A 25,346-nucleotide genomic window follows, 5' to 3' on the forward strand; every position below is an offset into this window, starting at 1 on the left:
ACTTTCTCTAATATTCATTAAAATTAGGCTTTTTCCTTCTTGCACCTTTTCATAAGCATGCTATCTCATGTTTTTTCGTGCTTGGTTCATCAATATTTCCCCCTCAGTTGAGACTGTATTTGTAAGCACATTTAAAATAGAAGCCAAAAGTCATGCCTGGAATTGTCCGTATTAAAACACTCAATGCAAAACTCAAGAGTGACAGTTATGGGAATGAGGTCCTGTACTTGCAAGATGACTGTTGCTGAGCAGTCCTGACCAAACTTCCCCTATAGCACCCATATGGCATTCAGATAATAATTGCACTCACAGTAGTCTCCACTGAAGTCATGGAAAAGAAAGAGATAAAAAATAAAGGTGCATAGAACCAGTTTAGAGGAACCTAAGCCTAAGCTGCTCTTTGGAAATATCATTGTTTTTTATCCTCAGATAGAATAACTCTGGACCCAGACTTGTAACTTAAAAAGCTAAGAGTTCTTCACCGTCAATGCTAGACTCCTTAGAGTAAACTGATTTATCTCATGTAAAGCATAAGCTAGATCCTCCCATATAGTCAACTGCAATCACTTCCTCTTTATGTAGGTGGAGCAGGGAGCAATGCTGAATCAGCAGAACCTACACACTATCTTTGTACCAGGTCCCACACTTGTGTTAGAGCAGGGAGTTGGGGGTGGGGGTGGGGGGAGGAAATCAAAGGCAGAACAGATGCAGACTCGACTAAACACAGCTACACATGAGCAGCTATGCTGTATCATTACTAAGATACCTACTTCCTTGCATAATCCCCCATCAACATTATTTGAAAGCAGGCAACACACTTAAAACAATGTTTCTTGAAATTAATGACAAGTAAGTTTCTAAAAGCACTTAAAGCATATCCTTACCAACTCTGAAGCCATCCAGCTTTTATGCAAAATTAATCCAGGTCACTATTTTTTGACAAGCAATTTTGATTCTTTGTAGCAAAATTCATGATGCTATAGAAATATCTTCATCTTAGTATTGATTAACAAAGTTATCTCCAAGATACAGTGATGCTGCGCTAGATATACTCTACCCATGTCTTATAAACAAAAGCAAAAGAGGTAATCACATTTATAGATTTTTAAAGATGTGAGGATCATTGTCTCTGAAGCAGCAAAATAACATATTAAGTGGAAGCTAAGATTCTGATGAATCATTTGTTACACTCAAAAATAAATTTACATAAATGAATACTAAGCTTACGACGGCTCAGCACAGCCTTGCACTGAAGAAGTGTGCAGCTGTACTAACTTGGGAACAGCAAAGAGCATCCTCCCCCAGAGGAGCAGTAAACCACTCCAAGCCTTTTATCACAGGGAGAAAATGCGTGTGTCAGGACAGCCCATAAAGAAGGGCTGCTCATTCTCCTTAGCATGTGTCACCTTGCTTTCAGGGCTAACAGGCAGAAAAGGGAAAAGTTGCATGTTACCTCTTCCTTCTCTGGTCCCCTCAAGGAGTTAATGAGCAGGCACAGGAGCCAAAGCTGTGCTTGGCTGCTACAAAAATCAAAATAAGGGAGAGGAATGGTCTTTGTGCTTTCCCCACACTGTTCACTGAAGCAAAGGACAGGCAGACTCACCTTACGAAATCATTTCGGGAAAAAAAGTACTGATGTGAAATTTACCTGCTGCAACCCTGGAGCCTGTGGACAAGATGTGACCAACCTCCCGCTCCTTTCTCCCCAGGAAAACAGCTTTAAAATTGCTTCAGCTTAGGGGTGAGGGGAGGAAGGGGAGCGCAAGAAGAATATAGTTTTTTGTTTTGTTTTTAAGGTACTTGACGCAAGCCTGCTATAGGAAGGAGGAATAGGAACTAGTATGCAAAATCAACCGGTTCAACAGGCAGCTATTTACCCAAGGGTCTCACTTGCCAGTTTGATATGACTCACACAAACATTTCTGCAAATGGAGCTTGGGAGGACTTTTATATTTCATCCACCATAAAATCCATGACACATACTTGTGCATACACTGAAACTTACTGTAATATGACAAGAAGTGTCAAAATGGTTTCTGGATTTTGTCAGCTATGAGGGGGTACTTCATAAAAATCCTCTTCATGAGCCAACTTAGGCTCCAATGAGCAATGACACAAAAGGAGCAGAAAGAATAAAGAGCAGGTAAAGACAACTATGATCACTTAAAAATTGTTTCATCCTCTTCTGAGCTAGGCTTTGTACTAGTGCCCCACCAATTTTCCGGCTAAAAAGAAAATCAGAACAGCCAAAGCGTAGAAGGCCCTCCACTGAGAAACTATACATTGTTTTTTTCCTACAAATAAAACAATGCTGGAGATGGTTTTTGATCATGGATGACTGGGTTTTTCTTTACCACAACTAAAAGTGCTACTGCATAAATAAAGGCAAGTTGATTCAAGCTGGCGTTCACCAATGAGCTACCAAAGACACAACATTAGGCAAGACAGTGACACGTTCTGCCTGTGGGGGTCAGTGGATGTTTAGACTCATAACACTTCCCTCATATTGTTCCCGTGAGCCCACATAGCTAGATTAAATGATTAATGCATTACGACCACACATCCATGTGGTATAGGAAGGTCAGTAAGTTTTCCTTTTAAATATATTCTCCCAGCTGATTAAGAACAGTGGTTAAAGCAAAATAGAATCATTTTCACTGACAAAGAAACATTTTCCATCCCTCCCCAGTGCAAGTTTTAAGGTTTACCATTAGAATATCCCCATACAAATAGCGGATTCAGCTTTCATTCAATATGGCAACGGAAACTTATTAGCCAGCAGCTATAGGAAGATGGGCATAAGTGGCCTCCTAAAGTAAAGTAGCTGCTCGAAGGTTCCTGCCCCACACAACCCAGGTGCCCTTTCTATGCCTGCCCTTTTTCCACCCTTCTGGCTTTTCCTTCCTTTGCAGTTGTTCTGAATGTTAGAGTCAGTATTAGCATAGTTATCCTTTAACTCGTCCACGTGGCTGAAACGGAGATGGTTAGGAACTTCTACAAGCAATAAGATGACACTTTTTTTTTTCCCTGTAAAATGATAACTCCCCTATCACTTAAAACCTCCTGACTTCACAGCACTCCTGACCTGATCAAATGAAATAGCACACTTATAGAATAGCGACTGTAAAAACATAATAAAAGGGAGAACTGATTTTGGCCACAGCTGGGGACACTGAAAGCACAGTGGCATATCTGGAAAATCTGGAAAGCCAAACATACTGGTAGTAAATAGAAATAAACACAAGGCAGGAACCTCCTACACATTTACAGATGTAAAGAGGCCTTTCTCACAAACATATGTTCGGCCTCGTAAGCTCTTACAAGCCCTACTGTGCTGTCTCTTTAAAAAAAAAAAAAGAAAAGAAAGAAATTGTGGATATGACAAAAAATTATACATGGCAAAAATAAAGTTCAACTCTAGCCTTCCCCATTGCTGCCATTTTGCAGATGCATGATCTCTCTACTTAAAAAAATCCCCAACACCCCAACACACTCCATTAAAAACACACAGGCTAATGACCATATCCAGCTAACGTGCTCCGATAGCAAATTATGACAATTAATGTCCTGGTAGCTCGCTAGCAGCCTGTAGAGCTTCTGTGGCAGCGGTGAAGTATGCAAGGCCGAAACATCAGCCTAGTTCTGAGCATGCATGCTGAACAACTCAAATGGAGCAACTTTATAATTGTACCAGATCTGCAAGGTTTGCCTAGTTCAACTGATTCACAGAAAATCAAGCCCATCTATTAACAAGTCTCTGTGTTATAAATTCAGCCTCAGTGACTCTGCATGATTACACTAACATTGGAGTAAATAAAAACATAACACTACTGCCAAAGAACAGAACCAACACATAATCAAATAAAAGAGATTACGGGTGAACAAGTAACAAAGAACAGTAAATATTATTAATGTGATACCAGGCAGAGAGCCATGGCAAAAAAAGAAACTGCACAGATATGAAGCAGCCAGGCATAAGAAATCAACCACACTAACCACTAAGTATAACTAATTACACATAGTTATCTTATTGCTATATTATTTTTTATCAGGCTAATTGTTTCACAAGAAGTACAAGAAGAGAATTACGGGTCTGTCTGGTGACACTAACAAACCGGGGAGAAACATTTAAATTAGAGAACTACTGCTGAAGATTCTTATTGCAGAGATAAACAAGACAGCTTTGCAGCAGAAAATACAAAATATGAGCATAGCTTCTTCCATATATTACATTTCGTTTCAGGATTTACCTAGTTCTTATGTAAAGGATGACAAAACCATATTATTATGAAGAGAACGTTTGTGTGTAGGCATGTTTTATTCATAAATATTTAAAAAAGAATTCAAGAAAGGTCCTTTACTTTTTTTTTCCCCATACCCAATTTTAAATGCGTTATAGTACTGTCACATCAAGCAAAGCTTTCCCAGTAGCTAAACTGCTACCTATGTTATATGAAGGTCACACAGCTGACTACACACAGATATATGGAACTACCCAGGCAAGAATACAGAACTTCCTCCATGACATATTAGGTCATTTTATTTACAGTATTTGGAAGTACGAATTAACATTCAACCAATTGAAATATTGTAAAAGAGATCTTTTATGTTTAACTCTGGCATGGTTGTCCATTTTACCTTCCTACCTTAAACACATTTGTTAGGAGTGAAGATAAACTTTTCTACTTGTTATATGTTTCTGAACGCTTCATCTTCTGCTGGCAAAGTGAAATTGAAGCCATCAACCACTTACAGTTTTCTTAGCTTGCATTTGTCTCCCGATATAGTGGAAATCGTCTCTCATGTTACCTCAAGCAGTTCTTGATCTTTAGAAGTAATTGCTATTAATGGGAACAATCCCAGACAGAGATGTCTGGGGAAACAGCTATTTAAATTTTTGTTTGGGGGGGGGGGGGGGGGAGGGAAGGAAAGCAATACATAAATAAATAAATAATATATGCGTGTGTGTGTGTGTGTGTGTGTGTGTGTGTGTGGTGTATATAAAAGTATATACACACACACACACATATATTATATATACATGCACACAGTGTGTATATATATACACACACTATGGTACCAAAAAACACACAGAAATCATTTTTATAATAAAGTATCACATGTGAAAGCTTTAACACGTTCCATGTAAAGACCAAGGTTGGTACATGAAATCAATTACAAGAAGAAAAAACCCTCACCTTCAGATAGAGCTTTTCATTTTAGTAACAGGAGTCTAATATATAAGATATATACATATATATATATGCCCTTTTCTTCGTTCAAAAGTACATTTAAAAGTTTGACAATATTTCTAGAGTGAAACCATACTGTAGACTTTGTCAGTTGATAACTTTCTAGAAAACCAATGCAGTAAAGCCAAGAACATGGAAGCAGACACAGTAACTACTCTGCTTTCTTAAAGGCTGAAGAATCAAATCTTTGTTGTAGCAAGGTTTCTGATAGAAACAAATTTTCTATTACATAGTAAGACAGAAAAACATGTTGCTAAATCACTCCATTTAACTTTATGTTTTGGAAAAAAAATAATATGATGTAGCCTTGATAAAAACCAGTCATAACTTTCAAGTCAGAAGTAAATTTCAAACTTCACTCATGATCTTCAAGGTCATTAAGATTAGTTAAACCCCTATCTTAAATATCAACCTGTACTTCAGAACTTTGTGCCAGTACTGCTTGTTATGAGAAGTACTTTGTTCTAAAATACTTTAATACTTGCAAAAGACATGAACTAGATTCAAGAGAAAAGATTTACACCCTCAGATATAGCTGGGCTGAGTTCCCGTGTTTCTGCCTTTCCAATGCTTCTCTCCCTTGTCACACCAGTTTTCACAGATGCATGACCATTAAATTACTACCAAGTCTCACGGACAACTTCAGCAGCAAAGACAGCAGGTGAGACACTCAAGACGCCAACAGAAAGAATACTTATCCAGGCTTTTTGATTCCTTTTCCAGGAGGGAAATGCCCTGCAACTTCCTCCTCCTGTCAGCACAGGTGCCAGTTCTACAGCATGGCAATGGCTGGGGCATTTCACCTAACTGTGGTGTGATTGCTCCAGTAGGATACAATCTGTCACATGCAAAAAGTGCACACTGATCCTTTTTAAGTTGTCTCTGGAATCTCTCTTTGATCTTGATAGTCCTTCACAACAAAATCAGTATAACCCATTGTAAAACAGACAAAAAAAATTTTTTTTTCTGCGTGCCATCCATATTTAGTCTACTGTTCCTGCAGCAAACTTGCACTATCAATACAAAGCAAGAACTTGCACAACATGCTGAAAATGAATTAAGGCCATACAGAAAGTCTTCCTTCTTGTTCCTAATGTTCCAAGAAGTTTCAGGAAGTAGTAAGAGAAAACCTGTTTTTGTCAAAAATAGGATTCCACTTAGTTCCCTGCTGCAGATTACACATGTACAAATAGTTATGTTTGCTAATGTATGCTAAATGATAAAGAAACAGGTATCATCTGTGATACTAGCTTATGGTAAGAGAACATGCATTCAGCAACTACTGATAGGAACTTCAGTCTACTCTGGAAAATAAGAAATAATGACATGTCCAAAGAAGGTAATAATAATTTTAAAAAAATCAGAGATAACAATAGCAGGAAGTATTGTTGAAACCGTAAGGAGAAGTTATTGCATCTACCAATTCAGGTCTCCGTCAGTATTCTTGTTGTCACACACAACTTTTTCACACCAAGAAACTGCTATCTTGCAACTAGTTCCATTTGTTTCTTTCTGGGTTGTTTCTATCCGTAACCATTTTCTACATAGATGAATGAAAGCAAAGTTAACTTCCCAATACAAAGGATAATATGGCCCATTGTTTATTCTGAGGGAAAGAGGAGGAACTGAGTAGGTTGAATTCTTCACCTTCAAATGTTTGCATATAGCCACAGTCTCTGAAGAAAAGAAAAGGAAATGACTAGCTATAGTGAACAAATAATTCTCTGAACATGAGCAAAAGTCTACGTTCAAGACAACCACTGCCTAGCCTCCCCAGTAGACATGCAGAGATGCTGAAGGTACCATCGTTATGATTTAGGTCAGGACAGAGGAAACACACGCATGAATTACTATGCAATAACTAGGTCTGTGTGAAGGAGCAATAGTTAATGCAAAGAACAATATGACATTATAGAAACATGGTTATGTCTGCTTCCCCTTCCTTTGCCAACAGTACCAGCAGTTGTCAGTAGTCAGGAGTGGAAGAGTGTTAAGCACATTGGTTTGGGCCGGGAAAGCTTGGTCCCAGGTGTCCCTGCAGGTCCTCCACGATCAGGCATCCCCAAAGGTAAGAGTCATGCCACCGTGCTTTGGGCCGAGGTGGATGAGGTTTACAAGGTGGGACAGCATCTTTCAGACTGCTTGACCTTTATTGGTTGGTGGGCTGCTCCGAGCTGTTGCTCATTGATTAGTGTAGTAAGCTGCTGGGCTAATACTCTTGTAAAAGTTTAGTTCTGCTATTTCTGCCAGGTAAGCATTTTTTCCCCATAACAACTGTCTAATTGTGCTTTATCTAACAAAAGTTACATCCCTAACAACTACAGAGCAACACATCGAAGATCAAACGGTGGGCCTCCGACACCAGCCTAATTATTTGAGTTATGTCAGCTCAGCAGGCCAAGACAACCATGTTCTCCAGTTTCCCCAGTAATCACTTTGTTACAACCCAAGACAGCCAGCATTTTTGATCATGTTTTTATCTTACCTCAGTCTTTCTTCTTCTTTCTTACGGAGGCTGAAATCTCGCTGAACAACCTGAAGCACGTGCTCTGCTTCTTCATCAGTCAAGCCAGAAAGATCCAGTTTTCTCCCCATTATATATTCTATCTTGGATACGAGAAGCTAGATGAATATCTGAAAGCACAAAGGGCAACAAAATGCAAAATAAATCAAAAGCACTTATATTTTTCTCAAGTATGTAAAAATCACAGGCATACCATTTAAATGGAAAGAACTTGCTGCCATAAATATCAGAGAAGAAAATCATTCACTGCAGAATTATTTCTGAAGTTTCGTGTGTTCAAAGAATATAGTAGCCCTCAATTTTAATAAGAAATGCAAAATATATATTATTTTTATATTAAATTACTAAATTATATTAAATTATGCTAGTGATATTAAATTATATTGAGGGCAAACCTCAATGTCGTCCTCAACAAGAAATACATTAAAATGACTAAATTGAAATCATATTTAGAAATTTTGTAAGACTCTATGCCATAAGTTAGTCAAATGAGTATGTTTCCTCTTTCTGTGATTGCAGGATGGAAGAGAAAAAGTAGCACTCAATATTATGAAGTGTGAACTGACAGCACTGCAATATTTGAACTACAGCTTGATCCATTTCTTTCATGGATGAATTGCTGCCAATTTGTTCCAATTTGTTTCCTGGTGATTTTTATTAGTTTTGTTGAATGCTGGTATCTTCAGCTATCAGTGTTAATTTCTATAATTTGATTTCTATAATTATTTAGGCAATCATAAACATGTCTACCTCCACATTAAATTACAATTTCAGAAACAGCATAGTTTTTGCAGCCGTTTTGAGCACTCAGCAATATACATAACCATCAAGAATAGTCAGAAGTTCTTACACTACCCTAAGAGGAAACTATTATTGCCTTTTATCCGTTATGGGTATAAAGTGGATGAGGCTATGTAAAATATGTGAGCTGGTTATATCTCAAAAAATATCTCTAAGCAAAACTGCTAAACCTATGACATGCAATTAAGTGCTCCAAATAGTACAGCAAACAGTAAAGGTATGACAAATTTTCAATTTCATTCCAATTTTCCAAATAAGACAATTCATCGGTTACTGAGATGATGGGAGGGGGGATTCATTTGTTCGTTTTTACAGTATTTCCTTCCTCCAATTATTTAGTTGCAGTTTTTGATACAAACAAAACAAAAAACAAAAAAATGAAAAGAGTACTCATTTTTTTTCCTATTTTGGTGAGGTAACCACTGAAGTTTAGAATTCACTCTTCATTCAACAAAACAGCACTGCAACAAAAATAAGCAGATGAGATAGAAGTGAAGATGAAATTAAGATGATGAGTTCCCCCAAGTGAGACAGATGCTCTCTATACATTCAGCTAGCAAAGCTCACGCTGGAAGCAAATGTTCTGGCTTAGCTCTTTGGTTCTACTATGGAAACAAAACATAACCATTTTGTTAAAGTCTATGAAAAAGTATTCCAAAAGATAAAGTCAACAATTTTTGTAGGAAAAAATGCCATAGAAACAACAGACTATCCAGTCCCTTCTTCACTAATCCCGCTTGCATGGCCAAGGATGTATGTTAAAATTAAAATCTGGCTAAAATACAATCAGGAACAGTTGTGAAGATTTTCTTCTGTCCCACACACATGCCTAGATCTTCCTGAAGTTTTCACCACAACAGCACAAAATACTCCATCGTCCTTCTCATCCAAGGTCCTCATATCAATGCCTCACCAGGCACTGGCAAGCACAAGAAGCTAGTGGAGCAGGCTTACCAAGGTTACATGCCCACACTGCAGCTCAAAGATGGAACATGTAGTCGCACTCTGGGAAACTTGCTTCCCTTTGGACTGTGGGGTACCCATGCAGCTCTTCCCACACAAAGCACTTCAGTATGAAGTCCTCACTTTGACCTTACAAAAAGCATGGAAGTGCTTCGCTAAAGGAAAGATGTGTTGGCAGCTCCACCCAGGGCAGTAAGCAAGACTCTTCCAGTCAACTTTTTTCATATCAATGGAAACAGTGGTAAATGGGAAAAAAGCAGGATATAAAGGTAAAAGAAATAAAACTATTTTTAAGCAATTGCTGTAGACACTAGGAAGACACCACCCCCAACTGTAGGGCTACAGTTGTGTGCGACCTAAGATGGTGAAGATACCTGGAGATCAAAGATGCCATTCCAATTCTTCTTCTTCAGCATCAAGTTAACTATAACTAACACCGTCATGACAAGTTTTCCCTTCAGGTCTTCATCATAATCTTTTTGGAAACTGTCAAAATTAATACTGCTTTTCACATATCAAACCTGTGGGTCTGTCTGTAAAGAAAAATGTCCCTTCGATTCAGCAGGCACAGCTGATTGTGAGCATATATTACAAGGGAGAATTTACCGCTAAATCCTCTCATCTAGGCAGCCCCATTGCCTATGATTTTTTGTTGGTTTGTGAAGACTTAATTTCAAGTATACTTATTTTCAAGAGTCACAAGCTACTATAAGTTTTGATTTTCATGCATTATACACAGAATATATTATATATATATATATATACACACACACTATTTATATATATATATATATAGTATTTTATAGATATGATATAGTCTGATATGAAATGTCAAGTCTGCATCTGCCAATATCTCATTAACCTCTAAGAAATTCATCATTTTCAGGATTTAATTTTTCTTCATGCTACTACATCACCTCTGATCCAGGAGTATCACAGCAGTTTATAAATATTTACACATGATGCCTTAAATGTCTTTTTCCAGTAGATCCACATTATGCATATTGGAAATATGCAATGACAAATCCTCTAGAGCAAGTGTAGCAAGTTACATATAAAAATGTGAGATGCCAAAATAGTTCAAGACTAAAATACCTTACGGCCTTAACTGAAATAACTTATTCACATGAGACTGTTCAGATGTTTGCCTTCATGAGCAATCCTTTTCTGCTAAATCACAAACTGAATGCAAAATTTAAGCTTTCAGAATCATTACAAAGAATAATATCATTCCCTAGAAAACTTCTGCTCAACAAATTAACATAATCTAATAGGACAGCCAAGGCTTACGATACATGTATTATACTTGCAAGTATTGCTTAAGTAATATACTAATCTTAATACTTCTTACAGTGTTTTTTTTTAATTTAATTAAAGTTTCCACATCAAAAACATTTCTTGAATTTAACACTTTCAAAAATCCACATCTTAGACCTAACAAAATGAAATGTTTTTCAAGAACTTCAAATATTGTCTGCATTTTATAATAGTCAAGAGCACAAATATGGGAAATGAGGGCAAGTAGTGCATTTCCTAGTCACTCATATGATAGATAAGCTGCTTAAAGTTTTAAAGTAACAATTAACACTTAAAACAGATCCTATGCTTGACAAAGATGAGCCGCACTGTACAGTTAGTTATGCGTGTGGTCTCATTAAATATTGTACAATACAGACCTCTTTAGTTTAATGCTACAATGAAGAAGTCAGATACATGTTTACACACAGACCCACAGAAACCCCTCAACAACAAAGACTGTTCTTTGACAATGGTGAAAAAAAAAATGTTGTCACTGTGACTGGGTTCCTCTCTTATGGACATTGACTGTTCTCTCCCTTTCTGCTCTTATTTGCCGCTCTTTCTCTTTGTCATGCACAGGCATTCCTTCATTCCACCCACAAGTCCATTTACCTGAAATTGCATATACTGCATTTCAATTCAGGCTAAAATTCTTCTAAAAATAAAAAAAAATTAAAAATAAAGAAAAGCTTCAGGAAAAGTCACGTAAGTCCACAGAGGTACAGAAAATTCTGCAGTACCCTCAATTTATTTTACAAAATCATTTCAGAACATTGGTGGGGTAGAGAAGACAAGGGACTATGAGGTATATGATAACCCATAGGGTTTGTCTGCACATGTAATTGTATTTGTGTAATCAGATTTATGATTTTTACTGACCAAGATCAGATTGTAGGCCAGGTTACATATATGTCTTTAATAAAGAAAAAAATCTGACTTCATTAAATCAACACAAGTCAGTTAAGAAAAACTTAGGATGAACCATATTGGTGCACTCTTAGATCATCTCCAGAAGAATCTGCACTTATTTAACAAAGATATAGCTTTGTATATTACCAAGATAGAAAGCTCTTTTTAACATCATAAATTTCAAAATATATACTTTTATTTCACCAATTTTCACAACAAATTGATTGCCTGATCTTGCATCCCACAAATTAGCCCTAGTTATGTTTTCAAAAGTGAGAGTAACATACTTTTCCAGGTATAAAACTAAGATTGGATGGCTTGGGGGATGTCATCATTATTCATGATGTCATAACATCAACATTAAAAAGCTCCAGGGTTGACATCCCCAGTGTTTTTTTAAAGTCAGGCAGGAAGAAAAGCTCGCAGGCTCGCTATACCTTGTTCAGCAACAGAGAAGGGCACAAGTGCAATGTCACAGAGCTCTCTGGGCCTTCTTCAACTATTGCTAAAAGAAATTTTCTTCTCTCAGACTGCTCAGCCTGTCTCCCCCCCCAAGCATAAATAAAGAGGACAAGGGGGTGTCTTCATTATTTGGCTAAATAAAAGGATAAGCAGCAGTTGCACAGATAAGTATTTATAAGCCTTGGTCCCAGATTACGTGCCACTCTACATTCACCCTGTCAGAATTACCAAATGGCTGAGGCTGGAAGGCATCTTTTGAGATCATTTAGTCCAATCCCTGCTCAAGTAGGTCACCTAGAGCAGGCTCTCCTGTAGCACTTGGTTTTGAAGATGCACTAGGATTAGAAAAAAATATAATTCTCCTGTTCTACTTGTCCCAAATCCGCCTGCCCGTTCAGAATATTAACAAGTTTGGGAAAGAATACCTTCTGTTTTTCTCTTGAAAGCCCCCTACATCTGTTAGGGCATGTTATAACATAGGTTTCCCGTGTTTGCTCAGGAAGGAATCTGGGTTTTTTTTGTTTTTTTTTGTTTTTTTCAAACTAGAGCTGAAAGCTGATCAGCAGTCACCTTTTAAAAAAAGATGCTTTCCTCTACAGTCCTTCAGCACTGTTAATCTGTAACTCAGTTAGGCCATATTCTTGATCTTCTCTTCGTGAGGCTGCCAGAATTTAAAAAAAAAAAAAAATCCAGTGGTCTAAATATCTGTTAGTTTATTTGGGAAGAAATAGGAGTGTGGAATAGATCTCTTCAATCCCCTGGCACTACAGACAAGAATATCCTATAATGCTTCTCATTTAAAAGCAATTTTTATTGTAATTTCACCCATTTCTATAATGCACTATCATCCTTGCTTTAAAGTTACTGCTGCTGCTATGTATTAATAAAACTGATATGTGAGGAGTCACAATCATAAACTCTTTCAATCCAGATATTTACAACTGAAATATTTCATTTTAAAAAAACAAACAAAAAACCACAATCTTTTCACTTACACATTCTCAGCTTTATAGTGACTAAACTAAACTCCAGAGCTTTTCTACTCTGTTCAGCTGCTCTACTACTTTTAGGATTTTCCAGGTAGAAGCTTTTTTCCTCAGTTCTCTAATAAATACATTTTCAATTCTGTGACCAACCAACCCATCTTTATTTTCTTCAGTAGACTGTCAGGATCTAAATAGTCCTGCCCCATCTGTCTTGTCATTATAATTTGGCACTATATCAACTTCCACAAAAGTCTTCTATTAACATAAGAAATTCTTTGTATAATCACATCAGTGAACATTTTTCCCTTTTAACATATATAAAGCAACAGTAATTTTTCCTAAGCCAGAATGGAAAACACAAGTACTTTGTTCATGGAGGTACTGCTTCACAACATCTCATATTTAAAATAAAGTTTTGTTTAATGAATGTTCCAAAGTAGTAATTACATCACCAGCACAAGGCACTTATTAAATTTATTTTCAATATAAAAAAAACAGTCACACACTTTATTTGGTGACAAAAATAAGTGCTAAGTGTTGAAAGTGAAAAGGAAACTTATGTTCTGGATTATCTCAGCATACTTGACCAAAACAAACTTGAGCCAAAAGAAAAACACTGACACAATATTACTGTCCTAACTCATTTCCACTACAGCTAGCATGTCATTAAATCTCAAATGAAGCAAGATTAAGAACAGTCATCTTAATTTTTTTTAAATTCTGAGAAATTCTAGATGATGCATAGCATTATGGATATTCTTCCCTTTTCACTGGAAATTAACAAATATCCCAAAATGAGTGGGAAACCGCATGCTTTTGGGAAATACAAAGCTACCTCTTCAGATTAATATTAAGTATAGCCCCAATGACTTTAACATAAGGACCTGCATCTGGTGCGCCATATCTTAAATAAGATGTAAAACAACGATCTCATGAAAGAACGTGTTAGTTTTTGTGCCCAAACCAATTTTCACTGAAATTTACTGCATTTACATCTTGCTCTTTAACCAAAACAGAAAATATTGTCCTTTCAGCCTCACACTAACTTTATGTGAGATTTGTTTAGAAAACCAAACAGCTTGCAAGTTTCTGAACAAGACTAGGTTTGTTTTGTTGGGGAGGTGAAAGAAACCATAAGTTCATTTGGTTCTTTCTGGAGAAAGTGTTCCATATGAATGCAAGTTATTAAAATAACCAAGTGTACCTTGTCTAGAAGAGTGCCAGGATATACTATAATGGCAGGAATTTAAAATCTTAAAGGACAAAGGCAAGCAGTGCATATTTTTGAATTTTTAACCTATTTAGGCAATTAACAGAAATACATTCGTGTTATTACCAGGTCTGAAAAAGCAGAAAAATGAAAGCTCTACTAAAATCACATTTTATTTTGTTGCAAATTTTGAAGTTAGCAGACAGTGAATGCACACTTAAAAAAAAGAATGACATCTCTCACCTAAAGATGGCACTCTTCCAAAGGCAGAACACAGCACAGTAAACTGCTCCTAAAACCTCAAAACTTTTTTATTTGAATGGCAAAGATGTTTTACTAGAAAAGATTAAAGATCAAGTTGGAAGACTTCATTTCTGTCATCTACCTTTGAGAGATAAAAACAAATAGCATATTTTTAAAAAGTCTTTGAAATAAATCATGACCATTTTACATTTATATACGAGGTCTACCAACTGATACACAAGCATATGCCCTAGTGGAAATTCAAAATGTGATGTAAAACTCACATCCCTGGTCCAAAATAGTCTTCTCACTGGCAACAGCATACTCCTACTGAAAGACTGTTCCAGAATTTGGCCCTGCAGTTGCTAAAGATCAGAGGTTTTTTGGTGTATGCTAACATGTATGTCACTGTCATTGGCTTTTTAGTTCCTGTATAATCAATCTTGTTGTACTTCAGTCTCTTCTTCCATCTTCACTTTTCATGTTTTTATAGCGCTGAATTAGGCAAATCATGTTCAGCTCTTTATTTTCTCTATTTAGTAGTAACTGTCTCATGAAAGAATGTGTAGTAGGAGATGATCAGTCTGTCAGTACTCTGAACATAAGGTTGATTTACTTTCCCTGAAATGAGGAAGACAGCTTGGAGAGAAAGACAAAAATCACAGTGGTAGTGCACTGACACAACTGTATCTTGAATTACTGGCTTCTTCTCCACGTGCCTTCAATCTAAAGCATGAAACGCAGCTTATTACTGTAACGGGCAGTCAACGACCCCAAGGCAAATCATTGGAGGTCAGGGAGAAAGCCAGCTTGTAGAGTACACAATCAATCATGAAGGGCCTGATCCAACCAGGGATTTGCAGGTTTACAGGCACAAGACTGCAAAAGACTTACTCTGGGTGCCTGACTCAAAAAATGGCACCCAGAACTTATTGCTTGGCACCTAGGCTGCTTTTACAGTAGGGACAGCAGGCCTCTTAACAGCTTTGCCCTTCCTCCGCCTTCCTAGAAAAAGGAAAAAACAAAACAAAACAAAAAAACACACACAGAGAAACACACAAACCACCACACAACTGGCAAACAAGTCTTCATGCTGGACTTTGTAAGCTTGAGCAAACATAAAGAAGATACTAAGCACAAAGCTCATCTATATCTACCCCTCTCCTGAGCATTAGCTCTGAGTAGCGACTGCAAGAATGCCTTTACCCATCTGTGCTGGACTGCACATGCCACATCTTTCTCCCAGGACATCTGTCAGCCCCAGTATTTCACAATCAATGGCCCTGAAATGAGCTACACAGATTGATGGGAGATGAGAGAACAGAAATTGCTATTTATTCTTTGAAGGAACAGAGAAGGATTTGGTATCTCAGTCTAAAAGGCAGACAGAGAAGAAGGGAGCACTCACTTCATGCGTAAACAGACTGATAACTAATACACTCACACGCAGAAAGTAGAAGGTTCAGGTTCAATGCCATGTTGAGCCTGGGAACGCTCAACTATTCCTCTCCCCCCTCCCTCCTTCCAGAAGGGTATCCACCTACTCTATTTCAGTTAGGTTAAGTAGAAGCATTTTCCACCTTGTACGCTTTCTGGCACTCTGCAGAAAGGAGTATCGAATTCATGGACCAAGAAGAGCACATAAGAGAAAGCCACTCGGAACGTTCCTGACGACTCGGTTTCAGATGCCTACATGCTGTTTTCTGTATGGCCTGAAAAAACTGAACCATACTGCAGCTCCAGTACACCACATGAACTGACTAGCAGCATTCTGGTAAATACTGTTTTTTAAAGTTAAATGCCTTCTCTAGTACTATAGCAGTCTACAGGTGCAAGAATAGCTACAGAGGAGTCAGCCTACAGTCAACAAAGTAACAAACAACCCCACAGACCAACCAAGATAGCTCTCGTGCCATCAGGATGTCAAAGTATCATTACCGCTATAAAGCGGTGGTAAGATTTCTCATCTAAGTTACATATACCTTTAATTTGGGGAAGAAAACACTGAAAGACGGTTGACGCTTTTGCATAACCTAAAACGGCTCTGGAAGCACTACACATTTTACATCTGTGTAGAGATTTAATTTTAATAATACAGTCAAAAAGGTATGATAAATTATTAAAAACCTCATCAAAACTTAAAAGTCATGCTGTAATCAACCCATAAAAACTACAAAAGTACACAGTTAAGTGTATTGCTTGGCTGCTACCAAATCATCTATAAAATCCATGCATTATGCAAACACACCACAAGCATACTTAAAATAGCCTACTTCACAGGACACAATAAAATGGATTTTTCCTCCATAACAACGTATGTTGCATTGACACCCTACATCCCTCTTATTAAAAAATGAATAAATAAATAAAAATCACTCAGCATCATATTCTTAAATTTGGTTGAAAAACTAATCTTTAACTGAGAGAATCCTTCTGCAGAACTAGAACAGAGATTCAGAAATTGGGATTTTGGAGGCAAGAACATGATTCCAACAGCAGTTGCCACAACGAGGCAGCATTCGCTAGTACTGCGAGATGTGAAAACAAATTCAATACAGTAAATCATTGCTAATTCAAACCACTGACAGGAAAACCCACTGCAAATTACTGAATTTTACACATTAGCAAGTAAATGAACAAAATAAAAGAAAATAAGAATAATGTCACAAGATTGTGCCTTCTGCATGCACTTTGACAACTGTTAAGTGCTTCTAATTCTGATGCATGCTAGGGTAAGCTAGAATCATAAAAGACATAACAGTGACATCTGTAAAGTTACATGTCCCAGTCCACTAACACTTAGTGATGGGCTGCAGTTGGTTGATACACAACTTACACATTATGCATAGAAAAAAGGCTTTAGAACCTTTGAGATTTTTTGGATGAATATTTTTTAAGAGATATAAAACAAAAGTAAAATAGAGCCAGAGCTCTAGACCTAAAGACTCTGAGAACCAAACTGGGGGCTGGGTCAGTACGTAGTTGGGAATTTAATGGATTAGTTTGTTCACACAAACTCGACACTGGGACTGACTCCACACCATGCCTAGAAGAGGCTTTGGAATTGGGCCTGAGCTTAGCTTCTTTTCCATATTTGCAGGGCACAACACGGACCAAATCTGAGCCCTGGCCAGCAGAAACAAACCTTTAGTTCTGGATCGTAAGCTTACACAAACAAGGAACATTAACATGCAAGCATGAGACGCGGTAAGGCACCTTATCTAGAGTTCAAAGGCAGACTTCACTGTCAGGTTTTGACTCGTGGCTCACTGATATTTGGCTCCAAACTAGAGCAGCTTCAGAGCTCCTTTAGTTTAAACGAGGCATCCAAAGTAGTTCATCCTGTTACAGATTTTGAGAAGGATCCAGACAGCACTGACACACCTTTAATCCTAATCCTTATTTTTTTTTATGGGAGGTCCCACACTGAATACTATTTGGCTGAACTGAACAATCAAGTAATTAAGCCACCATCTTTAGGAACTAGCTAGGATTTTCTTTTGTATCTGATCAACTTCTTTCTTTTTTAAGCCACTCCCTTTAATGGGGGCTGCTCTCAAAATTTTAAGCAACATTACCAGTGCAGTGAAATAGCATGCTTCTCTGATAAACCTACACGAACAAGAACACCAGCTTTTTAGGTGGCAAAAAAAATCTGGCTCTCATTAGCTTCTCCTTAGTTTTTAAGCATCAGCATCCCCCACAGGCCTTGTGGACCTTGACAAAACATTGACATCAACTTGCCAATTTAAAACACAATCTCAGTTATTTTCCATCTATTGTAATTACATAGGTGACGTATTTCCATGGAGGAGGTGCCACTCAGCTACCACGATCTTGTGAACCACATGTGAGGAACCCGAGTCCACAGTATTTCATCATTTCCTCCTTTTTTGATCTGTGATATTAACTTGGTGTGGAAATCTGTAGCCTCATCATTAACTGCTCAAAGAGAAGGGAAAAATTCAGACTAACCTTCCTCTAGAAACGAATTGGTTTCTTCTTATTTGGTACTCAATTCATGACATTTGTGCTTGCATTGATTAAAATACAGACAAATTTCGGCCTTGTGGAATTCAAGTGCTTCACTGCCATTTAGATCGAGCCCAGCTGAGGTTGTAAAAACCAACATCACTAGGTTATACCCTTTAGAATCCTCCTCAAAGGTCTTTAATTTTTTAAAAAAGATACTGCATGAATAGAAGCTACACTAAGATTCAATTTAAATCCTACTCATGGTCTGTCATACACATGTCAAAGCACTTTGGATATACATAATAGCTGGATAAAAGTGCTGAGATAACATCCAGAAAGCCACACCAAGCACTCTTGGTGCTTGATGAATGGGAATGATGAAAGAGGGGGCCGGTCCTTCTTAGGAAAAAAAAAAAAAAAAAGGAATCCTCTTGTGAGATTAATGATGGTTAGAAAAAATAAGTACATTGCAACTCAAGACATTTCAGAACTGTGCTAGTTGCCTCTCTGTCAAAAGCACTTAAGTTGTAGACTGAACATCCATGCATCAGCAATTAACAATAATGGCAAAAACTAGCACTTTTCTCTCTATTTGGACTGCGCTGTGACACAACATCCTGTCCATACAGCCCAAAAGGACAGAAGAAAATCATACTAACATGGCCTGCTGCATCAGAAGTGATGCCTAATAAACAGAGCAAAGAAGCTCTTCCGCAACTAATATTAGAAGAGATAAAATATTCTCATTGTAACAGCAGAAGAGAAAGCTTACTCCTTGAACTGTAAACACATTTTTCTTTCTTTCCTTTCTTGAAGAAAAATAGAGTATGTACTGTCTTCCTCCAAGGACAGAAAGCTATTTTACAACAGAAGACCAACAAACTGTTCTGCATGGGGGGTGGGGGGGGAGAAAGAGCAAAGAGACTGTTTTGTTATTTAAAAGAGACAGACAGAGAGAGAGAGAGAGAAAGAGAGACAGAGAGAGAGACTGATTAATCAGGCTATTGCCTGGCTTCAAGACTCATTAAAGTCTATGGCATTCCCACTGATTTTAATAGGCTTTGAATGAGGCTCTGTACTTCAGATTGCTGTCACAAGAAGAGACTACATCTCATTTTCTACAGTAAGTTATCTCAGTTCGCTTTAAATAGACTTGATCCAGAAACTAAGACTGTATTAAGTCAGTTACCTGTTTATTCTTCCTTGTCAATAAGCAATATGTTGCAAAGAAGAGTCCCGGAAGACATGATTTTTGGAAGGTGAAGCCACACAACTGCTGCACAGCAGAATCTGAGCTTGGGTCTTCAGCAGGTAGTGCAAGCTAGACTCCCTCTTCCTGCCTGCCAGTACCAGCAAAACTCAGAAAGACTACTTAATTGATTACCATGAGTCAACTGAAGACAATGCCATTGAAAATGTCTCATTTTCAAGATTCATCTCCGCAGTGGTTTGTTCCTCCACTTTGATAGGTAATATTTTATTTGGAGGTGTACTTTGCCTTGAAGAATCCAAAATTAATTTCCGACAATAATCTTTTATTTCTTAAAACTGCCAGGAGACAATAATAACTACAGCTATTAGAAAACTAGACGAATTATTAGTTTCTCTTATACAATCATCTGTAAGTAAATAAAGTGTATAGCTAACAGGAAGTAACAAGAGGTCTCGTTTCTTTAACCAGCTCAGGGAATAATGGATCAGTAAATATCTGCAAGATCAAGGCTTTTGTTAATATGACATTCTTTCAAAAAAAATAAAAAAATAAAAAAAAGCAGAATTTCAGCTGAAAAACAGCTCTGCTGTTGAAACTTAATGCATACTGGCCTGGAAATTTAATGTGTTCCTGTTCCCAGAATAGTACCCACGAGATCTAAAAACCTGTCATTTCAATAATGCTGACATTAGCATTCGACCAGTCAAAAAAGGACCACTGTGGTCCTTTTACTTTGTTCATCTAAGCCAATTCTGCTAGGTAGTTCATTAAACAGTTTTTCGCAACAGTGTTTTTAGATACTGTGTCCTAAAAATATAAGATGATGTTCATTTGCTCAAAATGCAGTTTTAAAAAGTGCTGCACAGTATTTTCCTATAAGCATTCTTCAAAAAAGAGGATAATACTTAAATTTCTACTGAAAATGAAAGGCAAAGCGATAACAAACAGGTCACAATCACTAGCCTTCACCATATGAAAGGCAGATCTTGCTAGTGTGTTAGCCACATATAAGGGGTCAAACTCTGTGTAAATTCACATAAAGTTGAGATATGCATCTTTGCTTAATCTCACAAAATTAAACTATGGCTTGAAGTCTTTCCAAATTACACTGTATTTAGTCCTTCTACAAAATTCCCCATCTAAATTTAATCCCGTTTTTGCTGCAGATAGCCCATTTGAGCAATAAGATGGTTTGCTTCCTTCCACGTCAAAGTATAACACACAGTTTATCTTCCTCTCCCCTTGAATCCAATAAGCTTCTTTCAAAACAAAGAATATAAGAAACTCGGCATTGGGAAAGGTTTAAAGCACACTTTAAACAGTATCTTCTGGATGTCAGTGGTTCACAAGTAAACCAGAGACCTCTACTATCTCTAAGAATCTACTTAGTTACTAACCTAGCGAGATCCAAAAGGAAAGTGAACAAAATACTCCATGGAAAGTTGCATTAGTCCACTCAAACGCATTAAGTTTTCTCAAAGAGAAGAATTCTCCCTACGGTTTTCACGGATCTCTGTTTGACTCATTTCTTTCAACTCATCCAACTTTCCAAGGCCAAGTTAAAGTGGTTTATACTGCCAAGCAGTAGTTTCTACTCTGATCACAATAGGGTATATTAATGTTGGCAGCAATATAAAGGAGCCGTATTTTCATACAGATGTACTGTTTATGAACAATAGCGTATTTGTCATGTACTGCTTTTCTTCAGCATTAGCCATGCATGGTTTAGCGAATTTTGTTTTGTTTAAGTACAAGTTCTTCAAGCGTTCTGTTTACTGCAGACATTAAGCAAGAAGGATGAATTCCCACTCGGGTACACCCTAAATAACCCAAAAAGGCTGGTTTAGCAATCGATTGTCAGCATGCTCAACTGTATCAATCATATTACAGTGGAAGCAAGAAACTAAATCAAGAAAAGTAGTAAAAGTTTTAGCCTTAGTTTTGTTTTGCTCTGGAGTGTCATTTTGCATCACTCCTGGAGAGCCCTGGTTAGGATGAAGACAGTCTGTAAAAAAAGCATTAATCTGTCTGAAAGAGTTTTGTATCACAATGCTCAGAAACAGTTTCAAGATGCAGTATTGTCATAGGGGGCAGTGCTCTTCTTGAAGTATCTCTTATTGTGGTGGCGGGGGGGGGGACCGGGATGAAATTGGCTTCTAGGAGTTCTCATACGCAATTAATACATCACAACTGTTGTAAATTCTACTTTCCTGTTCATAACTGACATATGCATTGTAATAAGCTAAAAAACTCCACAGGAAGGCTGTAGAATTGCTGTGTATTTTTTGGACGCTTGGGCATAAGGCATCAGTTCACATGCCCTGATCCAATCCAGTACCTGAATAATAATGGTTACAGTGGCAATTTGAAGGATTAATTACTACAGTATTTCGTGTTTTACAGGGCTCTGTCCACTTTCACAAGCTAGAAGCAGCCAGCAAGCACTACTGTTTGACAGTTACCTGCAGGGGGAGAGTCAGTGGTCTCAACGCAACTTGCAGAGAATTGCTACCACCATTAACGGGCTACTAAAAGAAACTCTTAAACAAATTAAAAAAAAAAAAACTTTCCACCTGATGACACTTCTTTCAAAGCCACAAAAGTGTTTGATAATATTAAATATGAAAACTAAACTCTCTTTCCATCCTTTCTCTCTCTAACCTTCCAGAAAAGGATTGTCAGAAGAACGAGGAAAACCCTCTATTTCCAAAATCCTTACTGTAGCTGTTCTAAAAAAACTCCAGGCTCCAAACAGGTATCCACATTTTCAGAAATAGAGGAAATAGTAAAACGGTCAATATACAGTAAAAAAAATTGTCAATACAGGTTGCTAGATAGCATTAACTGGAAAGGGAGGCACATGCACTCTAAAGCATTTTGTGAGCTAATTTGATTACACTAACTTAAAACATAATGCAAACCACAGCATACAACTCAGTCCTACTTAATTAGATTTCCTAAGACAAGTCAGCCTCAACCATATGGTATTTTCCCCAGAAGTTACAATAAACTGACCTTGATACTAGGAAAACGCATGCTCCTCCGTAAGAGGAATAAATTAAAAGAGCGGAGCCGTGTGATGTTCGCACGGAAAGAAGGCAGAGGCAGCACCACAGAAACGCTATATCGAAACCTTCGGTATTCTCAGAGAAGTTAATCAAGAGTGAAATACTCCATTAGAAAATAATAATAATAATAATAAAGCACTGCAGCGACAGGGCTTGAACAATCAGGCTGATCGCAGGGAGCTACCAAGCTATCTAGGCACCTAGCTGGCAATGAAAATAAGCCTAGCACTTCCCTACGAAGGCATCAAGTCAGTGGGAAGTCGCGACCTGCCTCAGCCCCTCACGCCGCTGTCCCTAAGGGCGGGCGGGGGCCGAGGGCGCCGCCGCCAACGGCCGCCGCCAACGGCCGCGGGACACGGCGCCCGCAGCCCGCCCGGCGCCGCTCCCGCCCGCCGCACACACGCTCCTCCCGCCGCCCCGGAGCAGCGGAGCGGGCGCCGGGCTGCCCCGGGCTCGCTCGCCACACGACCGAGCCCAGACCGGCCCCCATCCCCGCCCGCCGCGCTGCGGCGGGGGCCCTGCCGCAGCCACCCCCCCGGCACGGCCCCGCCGCGGGTGACTCTCCCCCCCGCCGCGTCCCAGCCGGCGGCGGCCGCGCCCCCCGGGCCGTACTCACCCGCGGCCGAAGGCGAGGGCTGCACCAAAACGGAAGGAGGGCAGCAACTCCCCCGCGCTGGGCAGACGGGCAGAGCCACCGCCGGCGGCTGCGGCCGAGCCCGCCCGCCGCTCATTCAGGGCACGGGGGCTGCAGCCGGCCGGCCCGCCCCAAACCGCGCTGCGCCGCGCCGGCCCCTGCCCGCGGCCGGCCACCTGCGCCGAGCTGGCGGCACAGCAGGTGCCTCGCTCCCGCTCCGCGACAGCCCAGAGCCGAGTCTTGTCTCGTCTTGTCACGTCCTGCCTGCTCCGCTCCGCTCCGCTCCGCGCCTCTCCTCCCCGCCGGACGCGCCACCGGGCTGCTGCGGCGGTGGCGGCGGCGCCAGCTCCCGCCGCGCCCCCAGCCGCGCACCGGCACCTGGCCGGGCGCCGCCGGCCAATCGGCGCGGAGGGGCGGGGCCAAGGGCGGCCGAGCGGGGAGCAGGGGCGGTGCGGGGCGGTGCGGTGCGCGAGGGCAGCCTTGCCCGCCCGCCCGCTCGCGGTGGAGGGGGGTGGGCAGCGCCGAGCCGCGCCGCTGCCCCAGTCGGTCGGGAGCGGGGACGAGTGCTGACGCAGCGAGCCTGCTGCCACGGACCGGAGAGGAGGGTCGGACCCGGCTCGGCCCGGCCCGGCCCCGGGAGCCCCTTGGATGCGGGTGCGGCTTCGGTGGAGAGCTGCGTCACGGCCGCGGCCCCGCGTGCCGGGCGGCCGTTGGGGCTGAGGCGGCCGTTGGCCGTTAGCGCAACGAAGCCGGCCGGGGAGAACACCCGGAAAGCGGGTTTTTGGGTTTTTTTTTGTCCTCCCCCCTTCCTCTTCCATTTCATTTTTCTAGCTAGTGGTATGAAGAGGAGCCCAAATGTTTATCACGGTGTCAGTCCTCTCCCTGGTGGCACTGCCGTGGCGAGTCAACTGGAACAGGGCTCTGCCTGTTAAACTAACAGTAGCCCGGAGGAAAGGATCGTTGCAGGTTCAGGGGAGGCTGCAGGAGGGAGAAAAGACTCTTCAACATGGCCTGGCCATGCCCATTTTAGTCACCTGGATGATGTAGGCCGTACGTGCTGCTTATGAAATGGATTTGTGATGGATCCTGCAATCTCAGAATAATGGCAGTAATAAGGGCTAATTTGCTGCATCATTAGACAGGTGTAGATCCAATTACTATGCCTTTACTTGTTTAAATATTTGTAAATCCTTAGTGCTCGTTCCTTAAAAAAGCATTTGGTGTGGCATACCCTCGCCTCTATGTATTGCCCATATAAAAACAGTAACGAGAATCCCTCCAACTCTGGAGGGTGCCCGCGGGTCAGCAGTGGCAATGGCCCTGCTATGGCTTAGCATGGCATCTTAAAGGATACCTAATTATGTCACAAACATACATTCAAAATCTTTACAAAGCAGCATTGGCAGCTCGTCCTTGAAGAAGATGCTCGTTCTCCAGATAAAGCAGAGAAACAAATAGATGCTGCCAGGCATACTTGTTTGAGTCTTACAGTGGATACCGTATGCAGGCCATGTGTGGAGGTGTCTCCTAAAGGAAAAGGAGACCAGTTGGTACAAACTGACAAGAATTAGTGCCATATGGATTCAGAGCACTGGATAATCATAATGAAGGTGTGGCCTGGTCATTCATTCACATGATCAGTGAGTCACCGCTGTAATTTCACCATGCTTTTTATACATCCTGTATCACTGCAGATTGTACTGTATCAGACTAATTACTTTTCCTACGGTGTTATTTTTCATCCCTGTTTTTCATGCTTGTTTAACTTTATTTTAAAATAGCTGCAGCTGTTCACTGCAAGGTACAT

General features: G+C 39.8%; 1 protein-coding gene across 4 annotated transcripts in view; it reads right to left on the reverse strand.

Moving 5' to 3' along the window:
- Positions 1-23,828, reverse strand: part of MYRIP (myosin VIIA and Rab interacting protein) — a 244,267-nt gene extending 220,439 nt beyond the window's left edge. For 2 of the 4 annotated variants that reach the window (XM_068935690.1, XM_068935688.1), the window contains exons 1-2: positions 23,522-23,828; positions 7,738-7,886 (exon numbers count right to left, since the gene is read on the reverse strand). In XM_068935690.1, coding sequence (XP_068791791.1) covers positions 7,738-7,847 — 110 coding nt within the window. In that variant the 5' untranslated portion in view covers positions 7,848-7,886; positions 23,522-23,828. The remainder of the gene's footprint in view (positions 1-7,737; positions 7,887-23,521) is intronic. The other 2 variants (XM_068935691.1, XM_068935689.1) reach the window with 2 other exon arrangements.
- Positions 23,829-25,346: the final 1,518 nt, after the last annotated feature.

Source organism: Struthio camelus, chromosome 2 (genome assembly GCF_040807025.1).
Source record: "Struthio camelus isolate bStrCam1 chromosome 2, bStrCam1.hap1, whole genome shotgun sequence".
Taxonomy (NCBI): Eukaryota; Metazoa; Chordata; class Aves; order Struthioniformes; family Struthionidae; genus Struthio; species Struthio camelus.